Below are 15,812 nucleotides of genomic sequence, written 5' to 3'. Positions count from 1 at the left end.
AGGTTGGTGGATAAACTGAGCTTACATGCAGGGACAAATAATATTCGAAAACAAAGACGAAGATGATTAACTAATATAATAATTAATAAATATATTAATATATATAGTTAAGAAAATTAGCATACAGTTGATAAGAATGTCTTTATAACCTAATGCCTCCTAACCTACATGGTGTTATGATTAGAAAAACTTAAAAAAATTGTGCGCAATAGACGGAGATGCACAATTTGATGCAGGGAAGAAAACATAAGCGTACTAAAAGAATGCCTAAACGATGCTTTTGTTGTTGAACATTTCATTCAAAAGAGCATTCGAGACATATCTTTGGGGTAGGAAGATCAGGCAACAAACGATACAGTAATTGCCACTGTCATTTTAAAAGCAGCCCTTCAAACCTTCAAACCAACAGGTATAGGAAGTTAAGATGACTTGAACGAGATTTTACTGAAAGAACATCCTATCACCAAATCACTTCACTCATAGAAAGCAGTCTAACATTGAAAGAATGGCATGGCAAAATGGAGAGAGAGACCACACAATAAAGTTAAGATAAAGCGGACAGGATTTGAGTGCAACAAAGCATCAGTCAGGTCTTTACGAGATGAGGAATAGCGTTTAAAAAAATCATGGAAAAAAAGAGAGGTCTGCTCAGAGAAAGTAGCAGGATAGCACAGAAGCAAAGTGAAAACACAAGACCAAAGAAAACTTGTTTCGAAAGTACGATCTAATTAGAAAACACCAAAAACGAGAAGAATTATTACTTCTTAATGATTTAAAGATGAGAAGTTAGGCCACAAAGAGAGAAATGAGAAGCCAACGCACATGATCACATCAAATAGCGAAGCATCCTAGTGAGTAGGTTAAACTAGCGTAATTAGCTTAAACAAAAGCACCTTGTCACGTAACACTTTTCATCGTTTTAAAGTTCAGGTTGAAGGCAAATAAGCGACAAAGCCCACTCTTAAATGTGAATGATGAAAGAAATAAGAAAATCAGAAACCAAGACTGCTTCTATTTTAACAGTCTGCTTCGATTACCGCCAAAATACAACTATTCCAAAAAAACACGCACAGTAGCTTCAAAAGTGCAATGAAAAAGTCTAGTTCCTGTTAACAATAGTTTCTATTAGCTTAACTTGCCTGATCCAATTGCTGATGCAACGTAGACTTGTCTTCAAGAGGATCATCCAAATTATCCCTGTAAAATGAGATAAAAATTATCCCTTTAAAACGAGATAAAAATTATCCCTTTAAAACGAGATAAAAATTATCCCTTTAAAACGAGATAAAAATTATCCCTTCAAAACGAGATAAAAATTATCCCTTTAAAACGAGATAAAAATTATCCCTTCAAAACGAGATAAAAATTATCCCTTCAAAACGAGATAAAAATTATCCCTTCAAAACGAGATAAAAATTATCCCTTTAAAACGAGATAAAGATTATCCCTTCAAAACGAGATAAAAATTATCCCTTTAAAACGAGATAAAAATTATCCCTTTAAAACGAGATAAAAATTACCCCTTTAAAACGAGATAAAAATTATCCCTTCAAAACGAGATAAAAATTATCCCTTTAAAACGAGATAAAAATTATCCCTTCAAAACGAGATAAAAATTATCCCTTCAAAACGAGATAAAAATTATCCCTGTAAAATGAGATAAAAATTATCCCTTTAAAACGAGATAAAAATTATCCTTTAAAACTTAATAAAACTATCAAAAATGAAAGGATATCTCAACACTACAAAAACACATATTGATTCCGTCCAATCCATTACTGCAGAGATTGTTAAGACATGTTGACGGTATGGGGCAATTTGATTGGGTATGGAATTCATTCAAACTCTGAAATAACCAATCAAAATCCAAGAACTCCTGTCAAGCCAGCCAATCAGATAAAAAACATGACAATTTTAGCAGGTGAATATATCAGCAAAATGCCTGGCAAAATCTATAGAATAAAAATTAAAAAAAAACTTAAATTCATTATAAAAAAACCTAATAAAAGAATGGCAAAAAAGCTTACCTTAAAACATCGGCAACTGATTGTAACTTCGCGGTAACAAATGCCTCTGTTATCTAAAAATAACCAAAATGATTTTTACAAGCTAGGTAAGCACTTTCCGTTGTACCGTCCAGCAAATATGAAGTTCCTTTTAACATCGCTTTTAAGTTTGGAGAGAAAATATTTTTTTTGACAGTAAGCGTATACACCAATTCAACTTACGCCCTCGTTTTTAAAATTTCTCCAAACTTCATTGTACCAAATTTTTCAAGCTCAGATTTGGTTTTAACGCCATAATTTTAGGCCAGATACAATTTTTCATGTCGTTTTTGCTTGTATTTTAGATTTTACGGAGAAATGAAATTTGAAAACTTGCAAGGGATTTGACCGCAAAAATCGTTCCGGGTGAAACTGTACCCCTTTAGTCGCAAATCTTTAGCAATAACATAACGAAAGCTTCCAAGTAGATCAAAATTCCTGCTCTCAGTCCAAATCTGAAGTCAAAAACGTTGTGAAAAAGAATTTAAAGAATTTTTCAAAATGAGGCTGTACGTTGAATTGGTGTATTGATACACTGTTTCGAATCATGCATTAAATCTCAATGTAAAGTTGAAAAACATAAAAAAAATACTTTTCGCGACATCTCTATGCCTACATCACCCAAAAATGAATATACAGAAACATACATCAAAGGGCAAGAAATACCTGTGGTGTGAATCGGTCAAGATAATGGGGCTCATTTGCCTTCACAAAAGGACAGGAAGCAACCATTTTTTGCCACATATTCATAAGATAGTACACACTGTTGGGGGCAAATTGCCACATCTGCAAAAGAAAACATCTCATCTTCAACATAAACTAGCAGTACAGTACATGACAAGATTCAAAGATGCTAAAAATATAGTACAATAGACTATAATTGATGTTAATTGCATACAAATGATATGAATGATTGTAAACCAAAGATAAGAAAGCCGTTTGATGAATATTTTTGTGCTTTTTCCTGCAACCTTGAAAATTTGCAGTAGGACAAGCTTGTTGATGCTTTCTGATTTCTGAATTTGAAATGTAAATAGATTGTGTGGGTCTTATAATGCAACAGTTTGATGTCTGTTTTTAAATGATTGCATTAAGCCTGAAAAATGGAAAAGCAACTTTGAACCCCTGTCTAAACACCAAAGCAAGATATTATAGATCAATGGCGGACACCTGGGGGGTGAGAGGGGCGACTACCCCCAAAATACTTTAGAGGACAGTGGTCTTTTGTTCCAAAACAAAGGGAAATGTGACGTCACCGTGACGCCGCCACAATAGGCTTACCTCCGAAAAAATTGATCAAGTGTCCGTCCCTGTTATAGATCTTTGTCGATTACATGTGGCAAACTTTTGACACAATACACAATTAAACGGTAAATATAATAGGAGGATGAATGTTATAGTCAACAGGTCTCAAAGGATACAAAGGGGCCAAGAAATACATCGTATAGGAAAATAAACGCCCCCTTCCCCGTGAAACAACTATTTTGTACCATGTGGCTTTTCCTAACATTTGTAATTACATATACAAAAGAAATTGAATAAAAATAGATAAAAACTAACCTGAAGGCTTGTAACAGTAAATTTCGCAATCATTTCAATGAATTCTCTATAGTTCTCCGTCTTTATGATTTCTCCAAGTTGATAATTCGATTTCACTCGCGCAAGAAAGCGACAAAATTCATGATAATTGTCAAGGTCTTCAAGGGACTAAAGGAAGTAATATTTAACAAAAAGATTAAAATAATTCACATTTTAATTTTAATACCTTTATTTAGCAGTTTTGTAAAGCACAAAACAAAAGGAGTTAAAAAGATAATGAATTTGGAAGTCTGTTAGCTATTTTTAAAAACTGGACAAAAGACGAAAATTCAAAAGATATGCATAAGAGTCTGGAAATAGACTTTAACGTTTCAAGTGTCCAAACATTAACAAAATTTAGAATCTATTTCTCAAATTTTAAAACACCGTTTTCAAAATTTCAAAAACTATTCTAAAAGTAGAAAAACACTCAACTGTAAATATCATCTCAAAAATCAATTTAAAACCTACTTTTCTAAAACAAGTGCACATGAAAACATACTTGGGGTGATTCTAAAATTCGTTTGGCACCATTAAGGAGTTCCTGAAGATACTTTGCTCTCTCCGTTGGGTCGAAGAGTGACCTTCTTACGGACGCCAATTGCACATAGCATACCATGGCCTAAAGGGAAAAACGAGTATACAATAATATTGTAACTGACTTTACAAGGAACGCTGTTAATAAAATTATCTGGTTGAAATGTCATATTCGTGTTGGCGTTGAAGCAATCTAGAGTGAGAGGTCACATCTTGGAGTCAGTAAATTGCAAGGTTGACTGCCATCGTGTTTCAATACTGGTACAACAAAATTGCAGAATCAGAGAAGATCTCAAGATGGCCCTTTAGCCTTCTAAAAGTTAAAAGTATGTGAAATTCTGTGATTTATTTTTTTCACAGAAACGGAAGAAAACTAACACAGCTGTAACATGTGCAAATGTAAGGCATCAAAGGTAAGTTCTAAATCTGATTTCTGGTGACCTGAAATTCTAAAACAAGAAGAGGTGACAAAAGCACATTTAATTCATTGGTTCACATGACTTTACAAAAAATGTTCTTGCATAGAGTCTTCGCAATAGATCAAGTGACTTCCTAGCGTCTCTTAGATACTAGCCCAACCTTGGCATAAAAGCTGCTTTGTGCTTACAGAAGATGGCATAAAATAGTTCATCCTTGTTTCAAAGATTTAGGGGTAACTTGGATATTATCTAATTTTGTACTGACATTTCGACCCTTTACTGAAAAAATTTCAACTAAAATACTTAGATAAAAGTACCTGAAAGCTCAGACAGACAATAGAGAAAGGCTGCAAACAAACTGCAGTATATCAACGTATAAAAAAGAGCATCCTCAAAAAAGTCTATGTGTATGGATAAAGCTTTTTATCTTGCTGGCAGAAACCCTCACACTCTCTCATTTTTATGCATTACATAACAACTTACAAACAACTATATTCCTAAAGATGTAATTATCATCTAATTTTTTTTCTTTTTAAGCATCTTTCATTTCTACAGGACAAACAATGATAGCAGGAATCAATTGTTGAAGTTTTTTATCCTGTATGAAAATTCATTTTATTATTATTATTATATATCATATATATTATGAAAATAGCAAGGCTTGTAGAATAGCGCATACTAACCATTGATGAAATACTTTGGGGAACAGCCTGGTACAAATCCAAGAATAGGTGAATATTGCTGAAGTCTAAAAACACTGTGAAATGAAAAATGAATACCTTAAGTTGACTTCAGACATAACTATGAGGAAAAGGCAGAAAATTCTAGGACCTTAATCCAATCTCTCGTATAATCAACAATTGCATTGAACCTACAAACCATTATTTTTCAATGCAACAAATCTATGATGAAAACTCTTATGCATTATTAGCTAAAACCTCAGAAAATGTGGATAGAAAAAAATCAACAAAATATAAGTCGTGGCTAAGCTCTTTCAAATGTTAAAACTTCTTCCACAAAGATAGATGATGGAATGATATTTGTCGCGGTACTTTCCTTAAGGAAACCTATACTCAATTTGTCACCTTTAAAGCAGGGATTACGATAATAAGATTTACAGTGAATTTTAAGTGGTCTAACGAAATAGCATCACAGTTCAGGGATTTTTGCTCGAATGAAGTTCCATATGCCGGGGTAAAATAATAGTTAATTTTTCTTTACTTTAAAGGTTCGTTTATCAAACTGGATTTATTGATAGGTCTTTGCTCCTCGTCGTTTTGAGTTGTTCCTGCTTATTATCTATTATCAAATTTTTCATCGCAAGATTCTAGGAAAATTGCGGATTGCCTTGTCCAGCATCTTTTAATATGCCGGCCCTTTGTTCGAAAATTCAATTGATAATCCATTTTTTCCTGCTTTATCCTGCACAAGAGTAAGACAGGAGGGGCAGTGTTGGTGCTGGGGGCAAATTGTAGAATTTTTCTATTGACATGATCGAGCATTCGTGGGGGGGGGGGGAGGCAACATAATAAAATATCAATGGATATGTGCCACCCATACTGCTGGGTTTTCTTACCACCAAAGATTCTAAACATAGAGAAAAAGTTGATGAAAAGACCCTTGTTTGTCTACTTTTATCTTTACCGCTTTCCTTTTGTGGCCCACCTTATCACAGACAAACCTTTCAACCTTTGCCTTTTTGTGCTGGTGTTATCATCTATTTTATATTTTCTGATGGGAATTAACGTAGCGAGAGTGGTCACAGTGGACATCAATTAATTTATTTAGAAGTCGTATATTTCAGGGCACTTATTGTCCCCTCTGCAGCTGCTCCTCCACCCCCCCCCCTAGTGTGACGCCCCTAAACCACCAGGTAGAAAAGAGACATGAAATTAAAAAGTATTTAATTATTGACATTCTTTTCGATGGTTTAAAGAAATCATAGATTCACATAAGTTTCAACGATAAAATTTTGCAAAGCATTTTGCAATGCAAAATTAGCTGGAATTGTACATTATTTTATTAAATATGAAATTGCATCAAATACTAATAAGCACTTAATCTAAAATTTTAAATTAAGACGTTCGCCTTAGAACCAGACTATGTATTTAACTATGCTGCCTTTATCGCGCCACGAAAAATAAAGACAGAAAACCTAAAAAAGGATCTGGGTTCAATAAGTTGAAAGGTTTATCGAAATGAACACATACACTGTTTCCACTGAGTAGGTATGTGCACTGTGCCCATATCATCGGTCGACTCATCAAATGAGGTTCCAATAAAATCGTAGGCGAGACAGTTTTTCACTAACTGCAGCAGCTCTTTGATAAGGGAGATCTAGCAAACAAACAAAGCAAATTCATAGATATACTTTAAAAACAGTTAAAGACAAAAACAAATGATAACCGCGAGATAACTTACGAAGAGCTGACCGTAAGACGAACCGGTGGAGACTGACAACATTCAGCTTACGCATATATAAATGCGGAAGGCTTGGCAACCATGCGCTTAGTTCTTAGCACAGTAAATGCTTGCAAGTCACATACCTTCGTTGTTTCATACTGTGCTGCTGCAAAATATTCATGCCTTTTCAAACAACATAAGAAAGGCGATTGCATATAGTGTATTAATGTGCTATAAACACGACTTACACAACCTAAAAGGATATAAGCAACTTTCGACTTCAGCAAATTCGACTTTACTGAGGTTATCGATACCAAGATCCCTCTACAACAATGACCTGGAAGCCTCAAAAAATCATTGTTGGAAAAATATTGATGAACTTACTTGCTGCTGATTTTGAAAATCGATCCTCTTATTTGAAATCTATAGGATATAAAATAATCACACTATCTAGCATGAAAAGGAAGAAATAATTCAATGTTTCACGAGGATAGAAGAAACACGCTCGATCTTTTAATAGAATAATAGGCAAGGAAAATGAACTTGAATTGATTAAGAATTGATTAGCTCCAAAGCAGTCTTTTAAGAAGTCGAATAGGACCTCTAAAACAATATCTTGTATTTGTTGCTACCTAGTAGAAGCTATGCTTATCGAGCAGTTTCCTGGTCCTTGCCCTCGATGTGACCTTCCACCGTGATTTATACGCCTGGAATTACAGACAGCTGGCGACTCTTCTCATTCTGGGTGAAAGTTTGGTCATGCCAAGGACTCGAACCACGGACCCTAATGTATCTGTAGGGCACGCCCTAACCACTGAGCCATCCTCACATCATATATGTGACTTTGACAATGGATAGTTGTGTCTGTGCAATTGGCTTATGAAGATAGAAAGGGGGTACCAGGGGTTGGAAAAAACAACTCTTTGCTAGCATAAGAATCCTTGACAGTATATTACAACAATACTTTCCTGTTCTTGTGTATATAAATAAGAGTTAAATTTTCGCCAAATAAATCATAACGAAAAAGGTTGGCCAAACGACACTTTTGATTGTTTTCAACTTGATGCCAGATGTAGGAAATCTAATTGGGCAACATAAAGCGATGTTGTAGTGACAAGTAAAATTTACAGCCTTGAAGTTTTATAGAAAAGTATTTAAATTATCTTAGATTCGCAGCATTCACTAGAATATATACGCTGGGTTCACGAAGAACAGGAAAACCGTATTTTTGAGTCGAGAGTTGCTAGTTATAACATAAAATGAGATACCTGTTTAAGCATCGTTAGACACATGGTGAAAATATCATACAGAGCTGCATCTCGAAATGATGCTGAAATCTAGAATATGAATACAAAAGGTGATTGGTGTCAGCTGCCATCAGCATTGGAGAAAGCAGGGTCTTATTATGCAACAGGAAGATTGGGGAAATGAAAGAAAACTTGCTGACATGATCTAAGATGCAGCTACCTCGAATTGGGCAAACAATCTGCCTTAATGAAAATACCTTAAGGCATGATATCTGAATACAAACAGTTTGGTTGCAGTATGATAATGGAAAAGAGTTTTGGAGAGATACCAGCAAGTAGCAGATTAGGAAAACAAAAGATGTTTCTTTTTAAAACAGTAACCCTTGATTGACAAAAAGTTCATTGACAATAAAAATCCCATTCTTCAAGGGTGAATAGCAACCTGTGTAAGTCAATATTACAATTTCGACGAATCTCACAATTTTTTGCCATAATTAATTCAATTAATATGCTCTAAAATCGAATAATTTTGAAGAAAAAATTCAATACTTTAATCAAGATAAAATATTGAATCAAGAAAACTTCTGTTTTGTATATCTTTATTCTGAAATAAAAAATCATAGAAAAGCTCATCTCCTTTACATTTTTATTATAATGAAAATGATGAAAATGTAATAAGACATTAAAACAAAACATTATTATAGAAAAAAAGGTATGCTGTATTTTCCTACAGTCCATTGAAGATAAATTATTGATATCTTGTCTGTTTTATCCTTTCTATTTATACAAAAACAGATAAAAAATCTGGGATACAAACCTTGCGATATTTTGAAATTGACAGGGTGGATTCTGTCTACAAGAAAGCAGTGTCAACATTTGTTAATCATAACAGCATACAAAAAAAGAAAGAGAATTAAACATTAGAACAGAATAGCTTTTCATGAAAAGAACAGACTAGATTGCAACCATACTTGCTGACCTCCACACTGTTTTTTAAACCACTATAGAGTATATTGTTATTAGATGCAAAATGATTCATAGAACTCCTATCCCATTCTCTAGATCTGATAAGAAAGTATACCGATATTTATATTGAAAAAGCTAATGTTGAGTATATGATTAAAATGGAAAAGTGATAGCTGTGTTTTTGAGAATAATAAAAGATGGAAAATACCTGATTGATTAAGGAAACAATTTCAGCAAGAATCTTTATGCCAATAATACAGTGCTCGATAGATCCTTGTAGAAACTGACCAATATCATCAGTGATACTTCGAAACACATATGTGTCATCTTGGGTATCAAACCAACCAAATTTTGTAAGTTTTGCAAGAAGCTATTAAAAAAAAAGATAGTATGTTATTTTACTAAAAATGATAGAATTGTCTTTAATAAAATACTTAAATCCAGTGGGAGTGAAAGTGGGTGCAATAATATTGACAGAAATGTCTTGATTTGCTTATGCTTTTGTCTGTGGGTGTGCGTGTGGATCCAAAATAAACATAAGTTTGTTCATGACATGTTGGAATTTTAACTCCAAAAGGTATCTTTGACAATTATAGCATGATTCTTTTGTATTGCAGTCTGGGAGGTTATTTGAACTTATAATTATGAATCAACTTGATATTATGGCTTTGCCATTGTAAAAAAATATAAAAGCAAGAGGTAAAATTTCAAGTAAAATCTTTATTCACAACAATAATTTGCTTCAGCCCCTACTATTGATTTTGGACTTATTCTCATGTGTCCAGCCAAAGATTAAATGCATCACAAATATTTGGGCATTATTTCATTATGAGCAAAAGCTAAAATCTATTATTACTTAATCCTTGGTAACTAACAATATTGAAAAAGTTGATAAAAGCAAGGTAAATATTTATTTTCTTGGTGTTGCCATGGTGATGAAAAAACAGACTAATTCTGGTTAATTCTGATCATAAAAATCTGTTTAAAGATAAATTGTAACATATGAAATGAAGACAAATTGATGAATTTCAATTGAGTCAATGACTCTTGTAATTCAAAATAAATTGATCTTTTGTATAAAATAATTAATAACATATAAAACAATCATATAAGGAACACAGTTAAAGTACTATAAACTTCCAACATGAAGGATTCACTGTGAAAAGTAATTCTACCTGAGCCAATGCTTGGACAACAAAGGGTGCTAATTTTGGTCTGGTAATGAAATAGTTCAAGATGTAATTCCCTGCAATGAAAACATCCACATATTGTTATGTACATGCAATAAAGTTCATGAATACAAATTTCTAAACCTGCATTCTGATAACAGCTGCTTGTTTCAAATTGTTCTAGATGTCAAAACAAACCATATAAGACATCTATAGGGACATATTTGCTCCAATACTCTGATAAAACATATTTGCTTAAAACTGTTGTCAAGAATTTATAGGACAAAGAAAACATTTCACACAACTATCTGACTTAAACAACTATGCAACAAATATAGTGTCAAAGGTTTCCCTTATTCATCAAACTAGCACTTTATGTTACTTATGTATTGAACTCTTGGCAAACAAACTCACAAAACAATAGCAGAGACAACCTTTACACAGTAATTATTTGGCCCTATTGTTTCATCTAGCTCTTTTCCCTTCCTTTTGTATTAAATTGAATAACTCTTTATTATCAATTTTTGAGTTTGTACAAAGCTTTTTTTGAGGTTAGTTGGTTATAAAGTTTCACAGAGAACACGTGGGGTGTTTCTCTATGGTTTTTCACTTTACTTTAGAGAAACAAGTTGAATTAGCTTATTAAGATTCATTTAAACTAGTAAATACAATTAACATTTAATTAATTGCAATAACATTTACTAAACTTATATGCTGACTCACTGATGTTAATCCTCTCTGCAACTGGTAAAACTGATGTTGCCTTTATGATCAGCTTTGATAGAGTTGAAGCAGCAAGTAGTTGTGAGTAGGAAGACTAAAAAAAGACAAAGTGTCATAAACCTGTGGAAAATAAATAACAGGCCATGCTGGGAATGGCATGCGATCGCACGCCCACGCCTTGGCACACGCCTTCCGTTGCTCAGAAGTGCAGTTTATCGCACGCCTTAAATAATCTGCAAATAACACTTTATTCTAAAGTGACCAATATGGCCCAATGTAATTTTTTTATAATAATTCAACTATGAACGAACGGTGATAATCACGCAATCGTTTCTATTTGATTTCTACTTGACGAAAAACTTGGCGAATATTCTAATTTGCTTAAAGTTATGGTAAACGTTTTTTGAATGAAAACATCAACTTCTCGATTTCTTCAGATTCTAGTAGCCGGACTTTCAAGGCACACGATGATACCATGTTTAAAACTAACAGAAGTTCTGAAAGTGACGAAAAACCCCTGTAAACGAAGGTTTCCATAATTTCTTTATCAAAGTTTTGAGTTGAGGTCTGAAAATCGCTCGACCTTTTAGGCCGATAATCCTTGCTTTGCAGTTGTGGTCGCTTGTCTCATTTGCAATAACTGCAGTGGAATCACGATATAACGAACCCCGGATATAACGAACTTTCCGGTATAACGAACTAAATGCCTGGTCCCTTGGATTCTGCCTAACAAACTCCTTACAAATTCTCTCGGTATAACAAACCCCGGATATAACGAACTCTCGTTATCACGAACCATTTTTAGGTCCCTTCATCATAATTACCCTTGATATAACGAACTTTCATAAATTCTTCATCTGTTATTTTTGTTTATTTATTTTCGGTATTCATTTACCAATTTCTCTTGGGGAGAAATCATTTTTATAATCGGCAAAACATGCCGATGATACATTTCAAGTACTGGCTGATACTCAGACCACGAGATGAAAGTTCGATTGCGTCAGAAATTACTGCGAATGAGTACATTGACACTAACAAATAACTTCTTACATATAAGGCATTAGCAATAAGCGACGACAAAACTTTATTGAGAGACCCAGATGGAGAAGCAGAAAAAGACAAGTAAGAATGTGAAGTAATTGAAGACATCATTCAGGCACCAACTAAGAGCGAAGTGATACCAGCTTTGCCAATCTCTTGGTCCCAAGTTATGAAAGAAACATTAAGATTTTCATTTTCAATGACCAGCCAGTTGTATTATTTGAATTCAGATTGGTTTTTTTGAGTTAAATGGTACATGTATGGCTGTACATGTGCACAGAGGTTGGAGATAGCCTAAACAAGCCCACCACAGGTTTTTTAGGCGTGAACTGCGAAAGGACCCCCAAAAAACATTATCTCTCGGTTTAACAAACTCCCGATATACGAACTATTTTCTGGTTCCCTTCAGAGTTCGTTATATCGGGATTCCACTGTAGTTACAACCCCATGGCACATGTAAGGCTTTGTTTATTTAAACAGGCTTATAGAGTGTAGTTTACGAGTGTATCTTGCAAGTGCGATCAGTAAAATCCCGTTTTCTCAGGACTCACAATTCCTCTATATACAGTTTACTTTATGTGCATTTTTCTAATCTGTATGCAAATACAAAACTCTTTAGAAACTTTTACTAATAAAATGTGGCCAAAAATGTTCCAAAATTAAGAGACTTTAAATTGTGAGGATTTAGCTACTGTAGCTTTCTTACAAAATATAAACGTGCAATTAACCATTTAATTCGTTCTAACACTAGTCAACAGATAAGTTTTCTTTATGGTGAAAACACAGTTAGAATTCTTAAATTTTGAGAACGAGATTGTCAGGAGAAGCAGACCAGAAGGGTTTATAAACTGCAGGATTACATAATAATTAACCTACCTTATTGTTAATGTTTTTCTCTTTAATATGTTGGGTTGGACGTTAATAAAGCTTGTGTGATAAAATGTATTGATTGGACTAGCCTTGCTTATGTTTTCTTATGATAAAGTTATGTAGTCTAGTCCATATACAGCTGACTGTATTATTAAGTACTTTGGTGCAATAGCACACCATTGCACGCCTTGGCACCACAAGGAGTGCGATTCACTGCACCCCTGCCATTTTATTCCCAGCATGGCCTGAATAATGTACAAAAGTACAAATACACAACATTACACAATGTTTCTTAAAAAAGGCAAAAAAACAAGAAGTCGCACATTCAAAGACTATGCGGAAAGGGCAAGTAAATCTTCTCCCATAGAAAATATACTCTAAAGTCCCATTTCATGTATTTAACAGGTCCTCTGAGGAGCAAATAGCAGGTGCAAAACAAACTAAGCACAGTGGTGGACACCTGGGGGCTAGGGGGCAAGCCTATTTTGGAGTACAACGGTCTTTTGTTCTAAAACAATGGAAAATGTGATGTCACTTCATCAAAACAATAGGCTTGCCCCCAAATATCTGACCAAGCGGCAAGCCCTGGCTGAACACCTTCAACTTCCTAGGCGCTCAAATGAGCATCATCAAAGTACATCAATAACATAATCTGGTTCTTTTATTTAATTTTTAGACAGCATAAACATGCTAGGGGCTTAATCAATCAAGCCCCTAGAATTTTCCCTAGAATAAGTGTGTGCAGAGGTGCTTGGTTGAGCTTGAGTGCCTCTCCTTGCAAGGCCTGGTATTCATTAATGAAAATTCAGAAAAATCACATTTTCCAAAGTTGTTTTGGATAAACACAAGACTTAGTTACTCATAAACACAGTTTATTCCATTTTATCAAATCACTTTTGCTCAAAAAGAGTTTAGTTCTGGTGTTTAAATAAGTAAGCACCATACAACAAATTAAAACAAAAAGCAAATTCTTTATCAAAATTGCCTCAATCCGGTAGATTATTTAGTATGAGAAGACCTTCAGAATCCTATCCCAATATGATGAATTAGTTATGATGAAAATGGAAATTTTACATTAAATGTAAAAGTAAATCCACAGGAGAACCACAAGTGTTCAAATAAATATATATCATCAAGGTCCCATGTCCAATTTACATTTAAAGCTTCTAATGAGAATTTATATGATATTACCGCATTGAAAGTTAGAATTCAATAAGGCAGATGATTTTTAAAAAGCTTCCAGAATACTCAATAAACATCAAGTCACAACAAAAAGAGTTGGTATACCAAAATATGCTGAGTCGTGAATTTTGTGCTGCAATATTATTTGTGAACCTGAAACTTTTCTCGTGAAGTAGGTTTTCTGTTAATTTTGAAAGGAGATTTTGTCAATGACTTTGTGTACACAATGGCTGTCAAGATCAAATGTCACTATTGTGATCCAGCTCAAAAAAGATGACCTGCTGAGGAGAATGTTTTTACCATGACCTAAGAGGTCTTTTAAGTTTTTGATGCCATCCTTTAAAAATGCAAATTTATTAATGTTCTTCATCAATGCTACGTATGACAGATGCAAGTGAAAGGTCGTATTAGTGCCCCATAGTGGAACGTCTGTTTGCATGCAATATAAACTGATAAAATAGGTTGTATGCAGAAAATGTAACGTTCTAATGCTGCATCAGAACTTCCAGGAAATATAATAAATTGCATTGTTAAACTGGGCATACTTCCTTAGGTGGCGTTTTATCTGAAATTTTCACCTCTATTCGCCACAGCTATGCAATTTGTATTTTACTCTTATGACGCATTAGGAAAACAAGAAGGAAGAAATTCCCATCCTCGCTATAAATATGGGTAATGGTTCCTAAAATTGTGTCCTCTTAGCCATTAGCTGCAATACAGAATGACTGAAAAAAAGAACCGTGCTTACTGCTGCTCTTTCCAGCAAATACTGACACTTCCTCAAACAGTCCGGCGAATTTGAAAATAAGATTAACGCCTTTTCTGCTGCCCCCCTAGCTGAAGGATCGGGGGATTCATATAGCTGCTTGCAGTAAAGTTCCAACTGGGATAACTCCTAGAATAAATAAAAACAAACTGTGAGTATTAAAACTGAATATAAACTGTAATGCGTTGAATAAATTAAGAGTTAAATTAATTTTAAAGAGAAATAAAATCTACCTGATCGTCCATTTTCACCCATGAGTGTGGCTTTCTGCCTCCTTTTCAGAGTTCCAGCGCGCGCTGCCCCTGCCTCTTATTAAATTGATCCCTCCTCCACAACTACTTTTAGCAGCTGGCCAAGCAAAGACTTCAGGTGCTTGTCAACAGGGATGAGGATTACGACACAAGTTGCAAATTTTGGAACCAAGGGCTAAAAAGATTTTAGAAAATTACTTCTTTTTTGCAAAAATAGGAGTAATTTTACAAAATAATGAAATTTTTTAATTTTTTTCGGGTGCACAAAAATGTTGCTCGAGAAAGTGCCCTTTGTAAGAGGGAATGCCTTTATTCTGTAGCCTGTGTCTCAGACCCCTAACTTGAAAGTAGGGGTTGGGAGCACAGGCTATTATTCTGGAGAAAGTGCCCTCTTTTCATGAATTGATGCATTTTTTGCAAGAAAGAGACAAGTTCCTGCTTCAAGATTGTCTGGAATAAAGTGAATCAAACAATGCATAGTTACAGTGGAAAGATGCAATAACCTCTTGTTGTTAAATCCCGAAAATTCAAATATGAATAAAGAGAGCTTAATCCTTTTCAGCAATATAAGTTTCAGGAACAACAGGAAACACAGAAAACGTTCTATTGCAAAAT

General features: G+C 34.2%; 1 protein-coding gene across 1 annotated transcript in view; it reads right to left on the bottom strand.

The window, feature by feature from the left end:
• The window catches only part of LOC135696501 (exportin-7), a 31,675-nt gene extending 16,369 nt beyond the window's left edge, over positions 1-15,306 (bottom strand). Inside the window, exons 1-15 of the mRNA XM_065215903.2 lie at positions 15,180-15,306; positions 14,929-15,075; positions 11,088-11,181; positions 10,371-10,441; positions 9,404-9,565; positions 9,047-9,082; positions 8,251-8,319; positions 7,367-7,405; positions 6,790-6,916; positions 5,263-5,336; positions 4,126-4,245; positions 3,606-3,752; positions 2,712-2,831; positions 2,028-2,080; positions 1,140-1,197 (exon numbers count right to left, since the gene is read on the bottom strand). Of these exons, the coding sequence (XP_065071975.1) occupies positions 1,140-1,197; positions 2,028-2,080; positions 2,712-2,831; positions 3,606-3,752; positions 4,126-4,245; positions 5,263-5,336; positions 6,790-6,916; positions 7,367-7,405; positions 8,251-8,319; positions 9,047-9,082; positions 9,404-9,565; positions 10,371-10,441; positions 11,088-11,181; positions 14,929-15,075; positions 15,180-15,191 (1,329 nt within the window). The 5' untranslated portion in view covers positions 15,192-15,306. The remainder of the gene's footprint in view (positions 1-1,139; positions 1,198-2,027; positions 2,081-2,711; positions 2,832-3,605; positions 3,753-4,125; positions 4,246-5,262; positions 5,337-6,789; positions 6,917-7,366; positions 7,406-8,250; positions 8,320-9,046; positions 9,083-9,403; positions 9,566-10,370; positions 10,442-11,087; positions 11,182-14,928; positions 15,076-15,179) is intronic.
• Positions 15,307-15,812: the final 506 nt, after the last annotated feature.

This window comes from Rhopilema esculentum, chromosome 14, assembly GCF_057945365.1.
Source record: "Rhopilema esculentum isolate cy_ngs chromosome 14, ASM5794536v1, whole genome shotgun sequence".
Lineage (NCBI taxonomy): Eukaryota > Metazoa > Cnidaria > Scyphozoa > Rhizostomeae > Rhizostomatidae > Rhopilema > Rhopilema esculentum.
The sequence above is the reverse complement of the archived record's forward strand: the minus strand, read 5'-3'. Positions and strand labels throughout refer to the sequence as shown.